This window comes from Pan paniscus, chromosome 9 (genome assembly GCF_029289425.2).
Source record: "Pan paniscus chromosome 9, NHGRI_mPanPan1-v2.0_pri, whole genome shotgun sequence".
Classification (NCBI taxonomy): Eukaryota; Metazoa; Chordata; class Mammalia; order Primates; family Hominidae; genus Pan; species Pan paniscus.
In genome coordinates this window covers 57,963,918-57,981,204 of record NC_073258.2, presented here as the reverse complement: position 1 = coordinate 57,981,204, position 17,287 = coordinate 57,963,918, and the positions used below count along the sequence as shown (strand labels likewise).

Sequence of the window (17,287 nt, the reverse complement as noted above, 5' to 3'; positions counted from 1 at the left end):
GCCTTAATAACATTAGGATGTTACTAATCATTTAAAAAGAATAAGAACTCCCCTGCTTGTATTTTCCCTGACATCTAATGTTAGGATCTGAACTTCTCATTGGTTTTGTTTTCTTTTCTTTTTTTTTTTTTTAGGGTGAATGCTCTGATTGCAGATTTTATTATTTTTTTTTTAGATTTTTTCTAAGTATTTATTTTTTTAAATTTTATTATTATACTTTAAGTTTTAGGGTACATGTGCACAACGTGCAGGTTTGTTACATATGTATACATGTGCCATGTTGGTGTGCTGCACCCATTAACTTGTCATTTAGCATTAGGTATATCTCCTAATGCTATCCCTCCCCACTCCCCCCACCCCACAACAGTCCCCGGTGTGTGATGTTCCCCTTCCTGTGTCCATGTGTTCTCATTGTTCAGTTCCCACCTATGAGTGAGACAATGTGGTGTTTGGCTTTTTGTCCTTGCGATAGTTTGCTGAGAATGATGGTTTCCAGCTTCATCCATGTCCCTACAAAGGACATGAACTCATCATTTTTTATGGCTGCATAGTATTCCATGGTGTATATGTGCCACGTTTTCTTAATCCAGTCTATCATTGTTGGACATTTGGGTTGGTTCCAAGTCTTTGCTATTGTGAACAGTGCCACAATAAACATACGTGTGCATGTGTCTTTATAGCAGCATGATTTATAATCCTTTGGGTATATACCCAGTAATGGGATGGCTGGGTCAAATGGTATTTCTAGTTCTAGATCCCTGAGGAATCACCACACTGACTTCCACAATGCTTGAACTAGATTACAGTTCCACCAACAGTGTAAAAGTGTTCCTATTTCTCCACATCCTCTCCAGCACCTGTTGTTTCCTGACTTTTTAATGATTGCCATTCTAACTGGTGTGAGATGGTATCTCATTGTGGTTTTGATTTGCATTTCTTTGATGGCCAGTGATGATGAGCATTTTTTCATGTGTTTTTTGGCTGCATAAATGTCTTCTTTTGAGAAGTGTCTGTTCATATCCTTCACTCTTCACATCTTTAGGGTATTCCTAAGTGGGTTTATTATCTCATTATATGGTGACATGGAATATGGAGAGTAAAATAATTCTCATTTCAAATATAATTTTATAATCTGAGGGCATTTTAGGTCATATAGTTGGATGACTATTTTCTATTTTTTAGAGACAGGATCTCACTCTGTTACACAAGCTGGAGTGCAGTGGTGGGATCACAGCTCACAGCAACCTTGAACACATGGGCTCAAGTGATCCTCCTTCCTCAGCCTCCTGAGTAGCTGGGACTACAGATGTGAGCCACAGTTGGATGGCTCTTGGTGGGAGAGTGTATAGGATCCAAAGAGATAAAGAGTAAATTGTTCACATTTACACAGGATCTTTGCACAACTGCTCACATCTAGTATCTAGGAGTATCTCCCAGACCAACACTATTTCACAATTGTCTCTTATAACCCTGTTTAAAATAATCTATCATTAGCTTCAAATACTATTTGTAGCTATTAATCATTGATTTCCTTTGTAATAAAAATAATTCCTCTTTCTTATGACAGATTACAATGAACCAATGGAACCAATGGAAGATAAGAACCAGACAGTAGTGACTGAATTTCTCTTATTGGGCCTCACAGATCATCCCTATCAGAAGATTGTTCTCTTCTTCATGTTTCTCTTTGTTTATCTTATCACCCTGGGAGGTAACTTGGGGATGATCACTCTCATATGGATTGATCCCAGACTCCACACTCCTATGTACTTTTTTCTTAGGCACTTGTCCTTTGTAGATATTTGTTCCTCTTCTTCTGTTGCGCCTAAGATGCTGTGTAATATCTTTGCAGAGAAAAAAGACATCACTTTTCTGGGTTGTGCTGCACAGATGTGGTTCTTTGGTCTCTTTGAGGCAGCTGAGTGTTTTCTCCTGGCTGCCATGGCATATGACCGGTATGTGGCCATCTGCAAGCCCTTGTTGTATACGCTCATTATGTCTCAGCAGGTCTGTATGCAGCTGGTGGTAGGGCCTTATGCCATGGCTCTTATAAGCACCATGACTCATACAATTTTCACTTTTTGCTTACCCTTTTGTGGTTCAAATATTATCAATCACTTTTTCTGTGATATTTTTCCACTGCTTTCCCTAGCATGTGCAGACACCTGGGTGAATAAATTTGTGCTGTTTGTCTTGGCTGGAGCTATAGGAGTACTCAGTGGTCTGATCATCATGGTCTCCTATATTTGCATCCTGATGACCATCTTGAAGATCCAGACTGCTGATGGGAAGCAAAAAGCTTTCTTCACCTGTTTTTCTCACCTTGCGGCTGTCTCCATCCTGTATGGGACTCTTTTCTTGATTTATGTTTGGCCAAGTTCAAGTTCCTCCCTGGGTATCAATAAAGTGATTTCTCTATTTTATACTGTGGTAATCCCCATGGTTAACCCCCTTATTTACAGCTTGAGGAATAAGGAAGTGAAAGATGCATTCAGAAGAAAAATTGAGAGGAAAAAATTTATTATAGGTAGGTAAAAGAGAATTCTATATTTGTTGTAGCATAGATGTTGGTGCAAAATATGTAATAAAAACAAAACTGGACTGAGAACCAGAAGCTGCATGTGAGTACTGATTCTGACAGGTCATAGATTATTTAAAAATGGATAAGCTTTAAAATATTTTTCTGCCTCAGTCTTATTTTCTGTGACATAATGAGAATCTCAAAATAAATATAAAGATAGACTGAGAATATAAATATAAAAATATACTAGAAGAAAATGTAAGTGAACATTTGAAAAATCTTGAGTGTGTGAATACTTTTGAACCCAGATATAAAAATGAAAAGTTATAAAGAAAAGATCAAAGCACTACATACAATGTTAAAAGACAAATAATAAAATGAGAGAAAATAGTTGTGTACCTGTGCTAAGCAATCAATATCCCTAATATCCAAAGAACATGCCCAAATTCACAGTCGATCAAAGAGAAAAACAAAGATAAATGGGCCAACTCATGAATAGGCAATTCACAAAAATGAGAATGCAAATTGCTAAAAATATATATTTAGGATGGTGCAAAAGTAATTGTGGTTTTGAACTATGAATTTTGAATTATTATAACTAGGCCCAAACACAACCTCATTAATCAAAATAGGAAACATTGCAATTAACATATTTTTGCCAACGAGAAATAAGTTTGCTTATTCCTGTAGCATAAAAATCTGTGCTTTGGCTGGGCATGGTGGCTCACACCTGTAATCCCAGCACTTTGTGAGTCCGAGGCAAGCAGATCACGAGGTCAGGAGATTGAGACCATCCTGGATATCATGGTGAAATCCTGTGTCTATTAGAAATACAAAAAATTAGCCAGGTGTGGTGGGACGTGCCTGTAGTCCCAGCTACTTGGGAGGCTGAGGCAGGAGAATCACTTGAACCTGGGAGGTGGAGGTTGCAGTGAGCTGAGATCACACCGCTGCATTCCAGCCTGGGCAACAGAGCAAGACTTCATCTCAGAAAAAAAAAAAAACCAAAACCTGCTTTGAGATTCAACAAACTCTCGGAAAGCATTTTCTGCAACCTGCTTGTTGTGGAAGTGTTTTTCCTGCGAAAAGTTGTCAAGATGTTCGAAGAAGTGGTAGTTGATTGGTGAGAGCTCAGGTGAATATAGGGGATGAGGCAAAACTTTGTAGCCCAATTCATTCAAGTTTTGAAGCATTGGTTGTACAACATGTGTTTGGCATTGTTGTGGAGAAGAATTGGGTCCTTTTTGTTGACCAGTGCCAGCTGCAGGCATTGCAGTTTTCACTGCATCTCATTGATTTGCTGAGCATACTTCTCAGCATGTAATGGTTTCACCGGGATTCAGAAAGCTGTAGTGGATCTGACTGGTGGCAGACCACATAACAGCAACCATTGTAAGAATTAAATAAAGAGGAGAGAAACACAAAGGGTGGCTTGACAGTTAATGGTTTATTTCGGAAAACAAACATGGGAGGGACTTCAGACTGAGTTAGGTCAAAAGCTGCACTCTCTTACAGACTAAGAGTTTTTAAGGATTCAGGGTGGGAGAGTTTATTAGAGGCTTGGACTGCTTCTGTGTCTCTTTGTTGTGCTTATCTGGGAGGGAAAGTTGTGTGTCAGTTCCCATACACCTTTCTGCAGCTGCAAGCACCTCGCCCGAGTCTGCCTTTAGCTTCCCTATCTTAGTGGACCTGAAAGGAAAGGAATGTGCTTATTACTGGGGCCCCATTGTATGAGCGTGAAGTTTGGCAGTTACCCAAGAGACTTCCTCCCCACCCTCCTCTGCACCTGAGCTGTGTTATCTGTGTTTTACTGTCTGCTCTTTTCTGGCTGCTTGTAGTTAGAAGAGAAGTGATTCCTTGGAATCTGTGAAGCTAGAAAGGGAGCTGGAACTTAAAGTAGCAGTGTTTGTCTGAGATAATGGTGCTCCTGCTCTGTCAACCATGACCTTTTTTTGGTGCAAGTTTGGTTTTGGGAAGCGCTTTAGAGCTTCTTCTCAGTCCAACCACTGAGCTGGTCATTGCCGACTGACATATAAAATCCACTTTTTGTTGCACCTCACAATCCGATTGAGAAATGGTTTGTTATTGTGTAGAGAAAGAGAAGACAACACTTCAAAAAGACATTTTAAAAAAATTTTTGCTCAGCTCATGAGGCACCCATGTATTGAGCTTGTTTACCTTTCCAATCTGCTTCAAATGCTCAATGACTGTAGAATGGTTGACATCAAGCTTTTTGGCAACTTCTTGTGTAGTTGTAAGATCAGCATTGATGATTGCTCTCATTTGGTAATTGCCAACTTCTGATTGCTGGCCATTATGCTCCTTATCTTCAAGGCTCTTATCTCCTTTGCAAAACTTCTTGAACCACTGCTGCACTGTACATCTGTTAGCAGTTCCTGGGCCAAATGCATTGTTGGTGTTGAGAGTTGTCTCTGCTGCTTTACAACCCATTTTGAACTCGAATAAGATAATCATTCAAATTTGCTTTTTGTCTAACATCATTTCCACAGTCTAAAATAAATATAAAATAAATGGCAAGTAATAAGTCATTAGCAAAAAAAACATAAAGTGAGACATGTCCATTAGAATGATGTATAATATAAACACATTTACTTAAGAATGCATTCAAATGTCAAACGGCAGATTCCCACTGAGTCTTGTAATAAGCTCCACACTGCTTCTTTTCCCTCTACTGCAACCTTCAACATCATAACATCTGTTGTACATCACGTGGCTCAAGTGGCAGGGCTGCTTGGACTGCAACTGGGATCTGCTGCAGAGCCCTTTCCTGCAGCAGATTCCAGTTAACACTAGCAGCCTTTGTGTCACTTGGTATAGGGGCTGGAACAATATTCTTAGCTGTGGAATGTGTTGCTTCCAAAACCCAGGGTCCTACCAAGACACTGCCTCTGTGATCTTCACTTCAAAGGAGTTATTCTAGTATTCCCCTAAGCACTGAACCTGCAAAAGCTTTCCCTAAGTGTCCAAATTCCCAAATCTTAATATGGTTTATCTCATACCCCCTGTAGCACATGTGCTTTACCAAGATCTCCAATATTCTAGTAACTACTGGTGTAACTTGCTCTGTCATTATGATGTTATCAATGTAATAAATCAGTATGATGTTTTGAGAAATGCTTAGGCGGACAATATCTTCAGTCTATATTTCCTTGGGCAGGAAAACTAACATAGTCTTGAGACATAATTGAAAGTGAATACAGTATCGTTCATCTCACATGAATGTAAGTCATTTCTGATCCTCTTTTCTAACCGCAACAGAAAATAATTCATTCCCCAAATCACTGACTATATCATATACTGGAGACCTTTTAAATGATTCTGTGTTTAGTATAACACTGCTATTGGGGCTACTACTTGGCTGAACTCGAGGCAGTCTATATTCATTCTCTAGAAAACATATGGGTCTTCAGGGTCCAGGCTGATGAATTAAATAGAGAGGGAAAAGAGACAACTGCTGCTACATCTTTTATGTCTTTAGTGGTGGCATTAATTTCCAATTCAAGTGTTCTGGAATCCTATCATCTCCAGTGACTCTAGGAAGCCTAGATCCATAGCAGCATCTCAAACCACTGAGCTTTTCACCAAGCTGGTGGCTCTCTAGTGCTTCTCTTTATTGCTTTAGTGGAAAAAGTGTCCTTTGGGTCTTCTCAGGAATACATGCATCTGTAGCTTCTTTGGTCTTGTGTAATAAATCCTTTTTAAGCATCTCTACCTCTTTGAGCATTTGGGCCTTTTCTTCAACACTCTGCGTGGCAATAATGGCATCCCTACCTCTTTTACTGCATGCTGTTATTTTTTCCAAAATTCAAAGAGCCATCCTAACAGTGCGTTAGAATCAGCTTCTGGTGTCCTGCCTGCAAGCTAATTTCTGAGTCACTGAGGTTCTCCTATGTCAGAAAATTTTCCCTTACTCAGCTTTTTGTTTCCCCAGTCCTAGAATTACCCTCAAGATATTAATATATGCTTTCATATGTTCTCCTTGTTCTTGTGGCACATTTTAGCCAATTCTTTGAACTCCTGGTGGGTAATCATTTTCCTCTTAAAGTAGAGCCAATTCTCCTTAGTCATCACACCTCATGATTCTAAGCCTTGACCCTGGTTGCTAAGTCTAAGAGCCATGAGGGGAAGAAAGACTACATCCTGAGAAAAGAAATTACTCTCTTGTGAATGCTCTGACTCATGTGAGGCCTCTTTATTCTCTCTAAGCAAAGGAAGGCTGCTGCCTTCCGGCAAGGGGAACAGGACTACTTCTGCAGGTTCAAGGTTTCAAGGGTACTGGAAAATCTCAAGCACATTCACACCGATGTCTTAGTCCCAATTCTCAGTGTTCAGCTTTTCCCCTGTCAGAGTTCTGTGGCTCTAAAGAGGCTTTGAATTTAGCTTTTTTATTATTACTTCTTGCAACCTGGTACAAGATGTATAACATCTGTAATATACAAATCTGATTGAGTTCTCATGCAGTCTGGGTTGAGTTTTCATGCAGTCTGGTCTCTAATTGCAGATGAATGTTTTTTGAACATTGCCTTTCTGATTTTGACACCATGCCCGAGTTGAAAATTGTCCTATTTGAGTCTGTTTTCATCGTTGAGCATATTAAAGACATTTAATGTAAATTAATTTCATAGTTTAATAATTATTGTTGCTCCCCATATTTCTCATGTTGCGTAAGTCAACATACATCTCTCACTTGCACCTTATCCCAATTCACTGCAGGTAAGTCTTGGTAACTGAGATGCTAAGGCATGCCCATGGTTATTACCATTCTGTTCCATCAGCAATGGGTATTGTTGCCATCTTTCCAGTGAGTAATTTGATTCCAGAATTACATCCCAATAATCTGCACCTTAAGGGTCACTCTGGTAAGAGGCATCTTAGTTTGAGTTTTCCAGGAAACAAACCTTGAGGAAAAGATTCAAGTGCAAGCATTGGTTGATAATAGTTTATTTGGGAAGCAACTAAAACACTGACAGGGAAGTTAGAAGTGAGATAATGAATGGAAAGAAATTAATACTCTCTGGGGGAGTTTCCTATATTTATTTTGGGAGTGATGGTATAAAGGTGCGTATTCCACTTGATAATTTAGAAACATGGTAATCAGTTCTTATCTCTTCTAGTGGTTACCTTTTGGATTCTATGTAATATACAGCTATTTATTGAACTATTTAAAGTGTTAATGAGAAGATCACTGCAGTGGTCAACTGAGCACTGCCAGTGCTGGAGATCTCTGGGTGCCAGTGCATAAAACACAAGAATCAGAGTATTCCCACCTGAGAGGGCCTGAGTCAAGAAATGTTTACATAAGCCAGTCTTTGGTTGAGAGCTGCTCCTGGAAAGTGTTCATTTTCTGCCACTCCCGGCTTGTTAGGCAGGTAGAAAAGTGGCGGAAAGATAAATCCTCACACACACACACAAATCCACACACAAAAACCTTTGGCGTTAGCTGTTGAAGATGGAACTGAAGTGCACTGAAATGATAAGAGAGAGGCACAAACGGAGTTTGCTATACTGATCATTGCAACAAATGGAAATAGTTTTCATCTATACTTTATCTAGGGACAGTCATTTAGTCAGGAGCTGATTTTAACCTTCTTATTCTCTGCTAGTAATGGGAGAAACTGTTGCATCATGCACTGACCCTGCCCAGTGAGAAAGTGACCACATTTCATTTTGAATGACTGTGTGTGGGTCAGGAGAATATACAAATCTGATTCAAATAAACTGCTGGGAATATCAATATTCATATTTTGGCTTAAAGAAATGAGTTTCTTCTTGGTCGGTGGTTGGGGAATAGTATTATTACTTATGTTTTTGCAAAAGGGTGGCAGTAAAGAGAATTTACAAGTTTGGAGAAGACATTCATAAAATGGAAGTTTTGGTCCTAATTTGTGAGTCTTTTCTGTGAATGGATATACCGTACATGCTATTTTATATCCTGATTTCTATCCATTGATATAAATACCTTTCATTTGATTAAAAACTTCATACAACTTATTACATTGAAGTATTTTTATATTTTAAAGTGTATTTTTATAATACAGTATGATTGTACATGGTACAAAATTCAAATAGTACACTAGGAAATGTAAACAAGATAAGCTTCCTATCCATTCCAAACAGAATTTATGTTGTATTTTTTGAGAACTTTTTTGCATATAGAAACATGTATAAGTGTATGTGCATGTGTAGATTCTGAAGAGTTACACAAATGAGAGAGTGGACTTCCATTGAAGTTACAGCATGCTTGAATGATCTATTTCACCAATACTTGCTTATGGAAATAAAGGGAAGTGACAGCGGAAAGAAGAAGAGGAGTGGAGGAGGGGATTGAGGCCAAAGGAGACTCTGACCACATACAGGTATTGCACAGAATATTTTCAGATTGTTTGGTTTACAATGAGTGCTATAGCTCCATTTTTGTGTAGCAGAAAAAAATGAGATTTCAATAATTCTTTTCACATTTTTTGTTTTTATTATGTATTATCCTTATCAATGGACGGAGACTAGCTAATTTGGCCATGAGAAGAAAATTGCTGAGACACAACTGCCTTCAGAGGAGATATATGCCTCTCTATTTATAAGTACCATTCCCCTGAGATCTCTGTAGTTAACTTTACTGGGTCTACTAGAGGATGAAGAGGAGTGAAGGAAAAATATCCAACCACCCAAAAAAAACTTTATAATGACAACAGTGTGATTGCTTAGAAGTTCCTGTATAAAAAATGTATCAGTTGAAAGCAACTGGGATGTTTTATTCATTTCACAGTGTTCTTTTTTCTTTCTCATTTCTCTTTAAAAGGAAAATGACATAAATTCAAAAAGATTCCAGTCTGAAGCACAACTATTGCCTGCATAACAAAAACATCTTAACTTTTTCTGCACATTATTATTCTCTTACAGGTTAAAAAGAAAGCAATTTTTATTGTATTAGAACTCTCTAATGGTAAAAAGTGCAAGAATTTAAAATTTTTCTTTTATATTCCTATGATTCTTCAAAGTATTAACTTTGAATATACTTGAGTTATTTTCTAAAAAGTGCTCAATCTGAAATAAATTACATTGACTATTTGGCTTTGCACAATAGGGAGAAAATAACTGGTTTGTTTACTATATAGAGAGACTAAGAAAAAAGCTAATATTAATTGCTACCAATTCTATGATAGGCTTTAATATTTATGGAGGTATGATCTTTTAATTTTATGAGTAATATTCATTTGAAGTTGTAAAAGAAAGCATTAATCTTAATTATAGTTCATTTCATCTTAAAATGAAACCATACATTGTGAATCTTGTTTTCATCACATAATTATTAGAAACCAATATTTATTTTCTTTGAAGTACTATTATGAACCTTGATTATTTTGTATAGATACTTCCTTAAAAGTCCTGCTTAAAGTTAACATCTAAAACAGTTATGCCAATGAAGTCTTACTCCAGGTAATATCTGTATCTAAAAGATGAGTGCCCACCATTCTGGTAGCTTTGTTTTGGTGCTGTTCATCCCGTGATGCTGAGACAAATATATACAACAGTAGAAGGAATTCAGGGATATGATTACCCAAAAGGGAAACTTTTCTGTCCCAATTTGAATTGTGTTGATAAGGTGTTCCCAAGATGTTAAGTACGCTCATATTTTGTATGCTACTAGATCTGGTAAACAACTTCAGCACTTTCAGGATACAAAATCAATGTGCAAAAATCAGTAGCATTTCTAAACACCAATGACATCTAAGTTGACAGCCAAACTAAGAATGCAGTGCCATTCACAATAGCCACAAAAAAATAAAATACCTAGAAATACAGCTAACCAGGGAGGTGAAAGATCTTTACAATAAGAATTGCAAAATGCTACTGAAAGTAATCAGAGACTACACGAACGAATGGTAAGGCATTCCATGCTCATGGATAGAAAGAATAATATTGTTAAAATCACCATACTGCCCAAAGCTATTTACAGATTCAGTGCGATTCCTATCAAGCTACAAGTGACATTTTTCACAGAATTAGAAAAAAATTCTAAAATTTATTTGGAACCAAAAAAGAGCTCAAATGGCCAAAGCAATTCTAAGTAAAAAGAACAAAGCTGGAGGCATCACATTACCTGACTCAAACTATACAACAAGGCAATAGTAACTAAAACAATGTGCTACTGATACAAAAAACAGACACATAAGCAAATGGAATAGGTTAGAGAAACCAGAAATAAAGCCACACACCTAGAATCACCTAATCTCAACAAAGCCAAAAATAATAAGGAATAAGGAAAGGACTGTTCAATAAATGGTGCTGGGATAACTGGCTAGCCATATGCAGAAGATTAAAACTAGACCCCTACATTTCAGAATATAAAAAATCAACTCAAATATGGATTAAAGACTTAAATATAAAACCTCAAACTATAAAAATCCAAGAAGAAAACCCAGGAAATGACATTTTTGACATCAACCTGGGCAAAGACTTCGTGATGAAGATTCCAAAAGCAATTACAACAAACTGATAAGAGTAGATACTATATTTGATCTTAGCCAAAAGGCCAAAAAAAACCAAAAAAACAAAAAAACAAATATTGACAAGCAAGACCTAATTAAGTCAAAGAGTTTCTGCACAAGCAAAAGAAACTGTCAACAGTGTAAACAGACAGCCTATAGAAAGGGAGAAAATATTCACAAACTATGTATCCAACAAAGATCTAATATCCAGAATCTATAAGAAACTTAAATTGACAACCAACCAAACAAACAAAAAATCCCATTTAAAAAGTGGGCAAAGGACATAAACAGACACTTTTCAAAAGAAGGCATACATGTGACAAACAAACATATGAAAAAGTGCTAAATATCACTAATCATTAGGGAATCGCAAATCAAAACGACAATGTGATACCATCTCACACCAGTCAAAATAGCTGTTATTAAAAAGAAAATAACAAATGCTGACAAGGTTGTGGAGAAAAGGGAACACTTACACACAGCTGGTGGGAATGCAAATTAGTTCAGCACTGTGAAAAGCAGTCTGAAGCTTTCTCAAATAATGTAAAATGGAACTACCATTCGACCCAGATATCCCACTACTGATTATATACCCAAAGAAATGTGAATTGTTCTACCATAAAGACACACACGTGCATATGTTTATTGTAGCACTATTCACAATAGCAGAGATATCGAATCAACCTAGATGTCCATTAATGGTTGACTGGATTTTAAAAATTTGGTATTACACACCACAAAATACGACACAGCCATAATAAATGAGATGTTCTTCGCAGCAACATGGATGGAGCTGGAGGCCATTATCGTAAGCAAATTAATTCAGGAACAGAAAACCAAATACCACATGTTCTCATGTGTAAGTGGGATCTAAACACTGACTACACATGGACATAAAGAAGGGAACAGTAGACACTGGGGCCTATTTTATGGTGGAAGGTAGGAGGAGGGTAAGGATTAAAACATCACGTATCAAATATTATGCTGATTATCTGGGTGACAAAATTGTCTGTACACCAAACATCCATGACATGTAATTTACCAGGATAACAAACCTGCACCCGTACCCCTTGAAACTAAAATAAAAGTTAGAAAGTAAAAAGAAAACAAATGAGAGTTTACTGTACACATTGCGCCACTTTTTGCTTTCTTAAAAATTTTATTGGCTATTATTTGACAAAAAAACACATAGCTGTTTCTCCTTGACTATTTGTTTGACCTGCCCCTTATTGATAAATATTTACTTTCTGATTCTCTGTAATAAAAAACTAATTTTGCAACAACCACATTAGAAATGTGTTTTGTCTTAGTTTTCTCTTTTCTTTTAAAAATGATATTCGCTTTCAATTGCTTTTCCCTAAAACTTTTTATATGGCAATATTCTTAACCTTAGAGAAATAATATAGAATAGATAGATAAATTTAAATAATGCAAAGAACACTCATATACTTTTTGCTCAGATTCCTGTTAATATTTTCCATTTCCTTTGCCACTACTCCCATGTACATGTATATTATCACACATACAAAAACATTTAAATGTAGGTTACATGTATTATATTTATTATGGTTGTTTATCCCTAAATACTTTCTTATGTATTTCCTAAGAAAAGGAATATTTTCTTACATAACCATAGTGTAGTTATCAACTTTAGGTTATCATTTAATGCTTTAAAAAATTTAATGGCTACACAGTGTAAATTTTTTTATGTTCTGTGGAGTTATGTAAAGGTATATATTCCCCTGATAACTTTATAATATGTTTTTATCTCTTCAAGTGGTTAATCATGCATTTTTTAACTTTATCAGTTAATTCCAGGCTAAGAAAAATGTTCAAAAAGGATACTTATGTGTCTTTTTGTTGTCATTCTAGAATTTTTAGGTTGTATTATTCTTGTTGGTTCTAGTGGTTAATTTTTTTCCTTTTCAAAATATACATGGAATGCTGTCAACTTTAAATACTTTTTGATAGAAATTTCCTATGAGATGAGAAGATGGGTGGATGTATTCCATCTGCCAAATTCTTTCTTATTCTGTTTTTCACTTTTGATAGCTTTTGGTTGTTGTCATTGTCATATCATCATTGCTTGTGTATTTTTCCATTCTATAATATTCATAATCTTTTAGTTCTTGTCCTCTATGTAAAGGTATTCACTCTAATATAGTCTGAATAATTGTATCTTTTGACCAAAATCTCCTTTTTATCCCCACCCCTACTTCCAGATCCCGGTAGCCATCATTCTACTCTCTACTTCTATGAGTCTGACTTTTTTTTAGAATCCACGTGTAAGTGAGATCATGTGGTATTTAACTTTCTGTGCCTGGCTTATTTTATTTAGCATAATGTTTCTAGGTACATCAATGTTGTCACCAAATTTCCTTATTTTTTATGACTGAATATACTACTAAATATAAACTTTTCTTCCTCTAGTCATCCATTGATCAATACTTAAGTTGCTCTCACATCTTGGCTATGGTGAATAATGCTGCAATAAAAATGGAAGTGCAGATATCTCTTCAACATATTGATTTAGATTTTTTTGGATATATGCCCAGAAGCGACATTGTTGGAATGTATGATAATCCTGTTTTTAGTTTTTTGAGGAATTTCCACACTGTTTTTAATTATGGCTGCCCTAATTTACATTTCTACCAACAGTTTACAAGGATTATCTTTTCTCCACATTATTACCAATATTGGTCATTTTTGTATTTTGATAATACTCATTCTAACAGATGCCAGTTGATATTTTATTGGGGTTTTAGTTTACATTTTCATGATTGTTAATGATGTTGAATATTTTTTATATACTTGTTGGCCATCTGTATGTCTTGTTTTGAGAAGTGTCTATCAAGCCTTTTTGGCCATTTTTTTTTTTTTTTTTTTTTTGCTATTGAGTTATGTGAGTTCCTTACATATTTTGGATAAGGAAGAAATGAAGCACCTGATCAGATATATGGTTTTCACATCTTTTCTCTCAATCCATGGGTGTTTTTTTTCACTGATAACTTTTTCTTTTCGTGTTCAGAAGCTTTGTAGTTTGCAACTTAATTTGTCTAGTTTAGCTTCTGTTGCCTGTGCTTTTGGGCTAATAAACAAACACACAAAAAAATAATGCCCAGACTAATGTGATGGAGCTTTTACCCTTTATATTTTTTTCTATTAATCTCACAGTTTGAGGTTTTAAATTTTGAATCCATTTTGGGTTGATATTTATATGTGGTGCAAGATAAGGTTTCTCATGATCCAACCCCTAAAAGAAATTAGATTAATTTCCTAACTCCCCTTTTTACAGCCATACTCTTAGAAGTATTTGTCCATTTATTCACTTACTCATTTGTCTGAAAATATTCATCGAGCACTTATTTTTTAATGAACTCTTTGGAAGCTTGGGAATATATTGTTGACAATCCTATAAAATCCCTGCTCATTCTTATGGGGTAGGTGAATGCAATAACAAGTCAATGTTAGTTAATACCAATTACTTTGAACAAAAATAAAACTGGGCAAAGAGAAATGAAGTGAACGAGGCTGAGTTGGGGTCAGCTATACTCTTTTCCGAAGGATGATTGGAGAAAGCCTTTCTGATGAGAGGATATTGTGGCAGAAACTCGGATAAAATGAAACAAATTGTGCAGCTATTTGGAGAGAAAATTGTTTTGAGAAGAAGGAAAAAAGAGAGCAAAGATTCTGAGGAAGGATCTTGGTTTGCTGGTTTCAAGAAGGCAAAGTGGACTGGGTGAGTGGGGGAAAGATAGGACATCCTAGGCTTTTCTTTTCTTCTTCTTCTTATTATACTTTAAGTTTTAGGGTACATGTGCAAACGTGCAGGTTTGTTACATATGTATACATGTGCCATGTTGGTGTGCTGCACCCATTAACTCGTCATTTAGCATTAGGTATATCTCCTAATGCTATCCCTCACCCCTTCCCCCATCCCACAACAGGCCCCAGTGTGTGATGTTCCCCTTCCTGTGTCCATGTGTTCTCATTGTTCAATTCCCACCTATGAGTGAGAACATGCGGTGTTTGGTTTTTTTTGTCCTGGCAATAGTTTGCTGAGAATGATGGTTTCCAGCTTCATCCATGTTCCTACAAAGGACATGAACTCATCATTTTTTATGGCTGCATAGTATTCCATGGTGTATATGTGCCACATTTTCTTAATCCAGTCTATCATTGTTGGACATTTGGGTTGGTTCCAAGTCTTTGCTGTTGTGAATAGTGCCGCAATAAACGTATGTGTGCATGTGTCTTTATAGCAGCATGGTTTATATTCCTTTGGGTATATACCCAGTAATGGGATGGCTGGGTCAAATGGTATTTCTAGTTCTAGATCCCTAAGGAATGGCCACACTGTCTTCCACAATGGTTGAACTAGTTTACAGTCCCACCAACAGTGTAAAAGTGTTCCTATTTCTCCACATTCTCTCCAGCACCTGTTGTTTCCTGACTTTTTAATGATTGTCATTCTAACTGGTGTGAGATGGTATCTCATTGTGGTTTTGATTTGCATTTCTCTGATGGCCAGTGATGATGAGCATTTTTTCATGTGTTTTTTGGCTGCATAAATGTCTTCTTTTGAGAAGTGTCTGTTCATATCCTATTCATCCTCTTTTTTGGGTTCCTTTGCCATTTGATTGAGTTAGTTCTTTCAAACCACTTAGAAGAATGTGACACATCAGTAAACAACAATAAGATTAATGTCCTGTGGCATCTATTGTGTAAATAAATTTCATCTGTTTTCTGAAATACCTTGATAGACTCCTCATTTTTTACAGAAAAAAAAATTCAAACTCCTTTGCCTAATGTTAAAATCTATATGAAGTTTAAGGCCAAATATATGTTTTCAGACTTAACTTTGGAAATTTTTTATACAGTGGATGTGGATTCTCTTTGTCTCGCAGAGATGCTCTCCAAATTTATAGCTGTTCATTGCTGCATAGAAACCTTCAGTCCACTTTCCTTTTATTTACCTATATCTTAGCCTCCTTTTAAGATTCATCACCCCCATGAGACTATGTGCAAACCCTTCTGGTTACAGAGATGTCACCTGCCTAGAACTCCTGCACCAATCACAGCATTCCCAGAGCTGCTGTGCACCCAGACCCCACTTTTGACTATAATCTCTGAAGCAGGACTCTCTTTTTAGAATTCTCACATCTGCATAGTGCCAAGGGCTGGTGTTCCTCAGGCAGCAGTTGCAGGCTGACAACTAGAATTTCTCTTTGGGGCAGACTCAAAGAGAGAGAGAAAGAGATATAGTTATACTTTGTGCAATTACACTTTACTTAAAACTCCTAAGATTATTTTCTTAGAAAATAACGTTAATATCCTCCCTATGGACCTGATCCCCTGAGCTTCCGATTCCTTGAGGTAGTTGGTGCCAATTTACTGAAAAACTCTTTAGAGAAATCTCTCCTGTGTCCTGTGCAGAATTGGGTCAATGAACTCTTTTTTAACAGTGCTATTCGAAGGTTCAGTTTTCAAGATGGTATCACTATATTATTTCTCTTCTTGGACACCTGAAGAATCTGAGAAGGAGGACAAGTCTACATTTGTAGGGTAACTTATTTTAATATTAGAAACTATGGGTTTTGTGATTCACTTTGACATAGGCACACAGAGTCTAGGGTTTCTTCAGATAGGGGAGTTAAATGATCACCCAAATTATATTCAGGAAGCCATGTATGCAAAAAATAAGCTTAGAAGCCTGGAAAAACATGATCTCTAAGAGCACCCTGAAGGATGGTTTGGTAAAAATAGAATATTTGTGTCTTTTGGTTTCATTGGCCCAACTTAAATGTACTGAATGGCCCAACTGAAGTCAGTTGAATTTTGTGTTTGGCATAGAGACAGTGAAATTTGCTGGAAGGTTTATGGGTTCATTGAATATTAGAATTAAGAAACCTTGGCTTTTCTGGCTTGTAATTACTTCACTTTACCTAGAATGTGTATTATAAGTAGAAGAGAAACTTCTGGACCAGCTGAGTTGAATTATCATTTTGCTCAGGCCCCAAATCACAATCATGTATAGTATTGCAATTTTCTCTATTACAATCTTTGGCTTGTATAAGACTGGGAAAAATAAAGCTTAATAGCCTTTTCTGCAGCAACTATTGTTTTGCACAAGATTTCAGGTTTAATACCAAGTTTAAAAAAAAGTAACAATTATTAATGGTGTATGTGCTTCATTAACTTCATTTACAGAGGCAATTATCTGAGGCCATCAATGTGTATATTCCAGTTCCAGTTTTCT

The 17,287-nt window shown here is 36.5% G+C and overlaps 1 protein-coding gene across 1 annotated transcript; it reads left to right on the top strand.

Moving 5' to 3' along the window:
• Positions 1 to 1,590: 1,590 nt before the first annotated feature.
• Positions 1,591 to 2,535, top strand: LOC100971171 (olfactory receptor 5G3). Its single transcript, XM_014343684.1, has one exon. The coding sequence runs from the start codon at positions 1,591 to 1,593 to the stop codon at positions 2,533 to 2,535; it is 945 nt and encodes a 314-aa protein (XP_014199170.1).
• The last annotated feature ends 14,752 nt before the right edge of the window (positions 2,536 to 17,287 follow it).

Bases quoted from the DNA above. Each gene is read 5' to 3' on its own strand.
- LOC100971171 (XM_014343684.1), top strand. From the start codon at position 1,591: ATGGAAGATAAGAACCAGACAGTAGTGACTGAATTTCTCTTATTGGGC.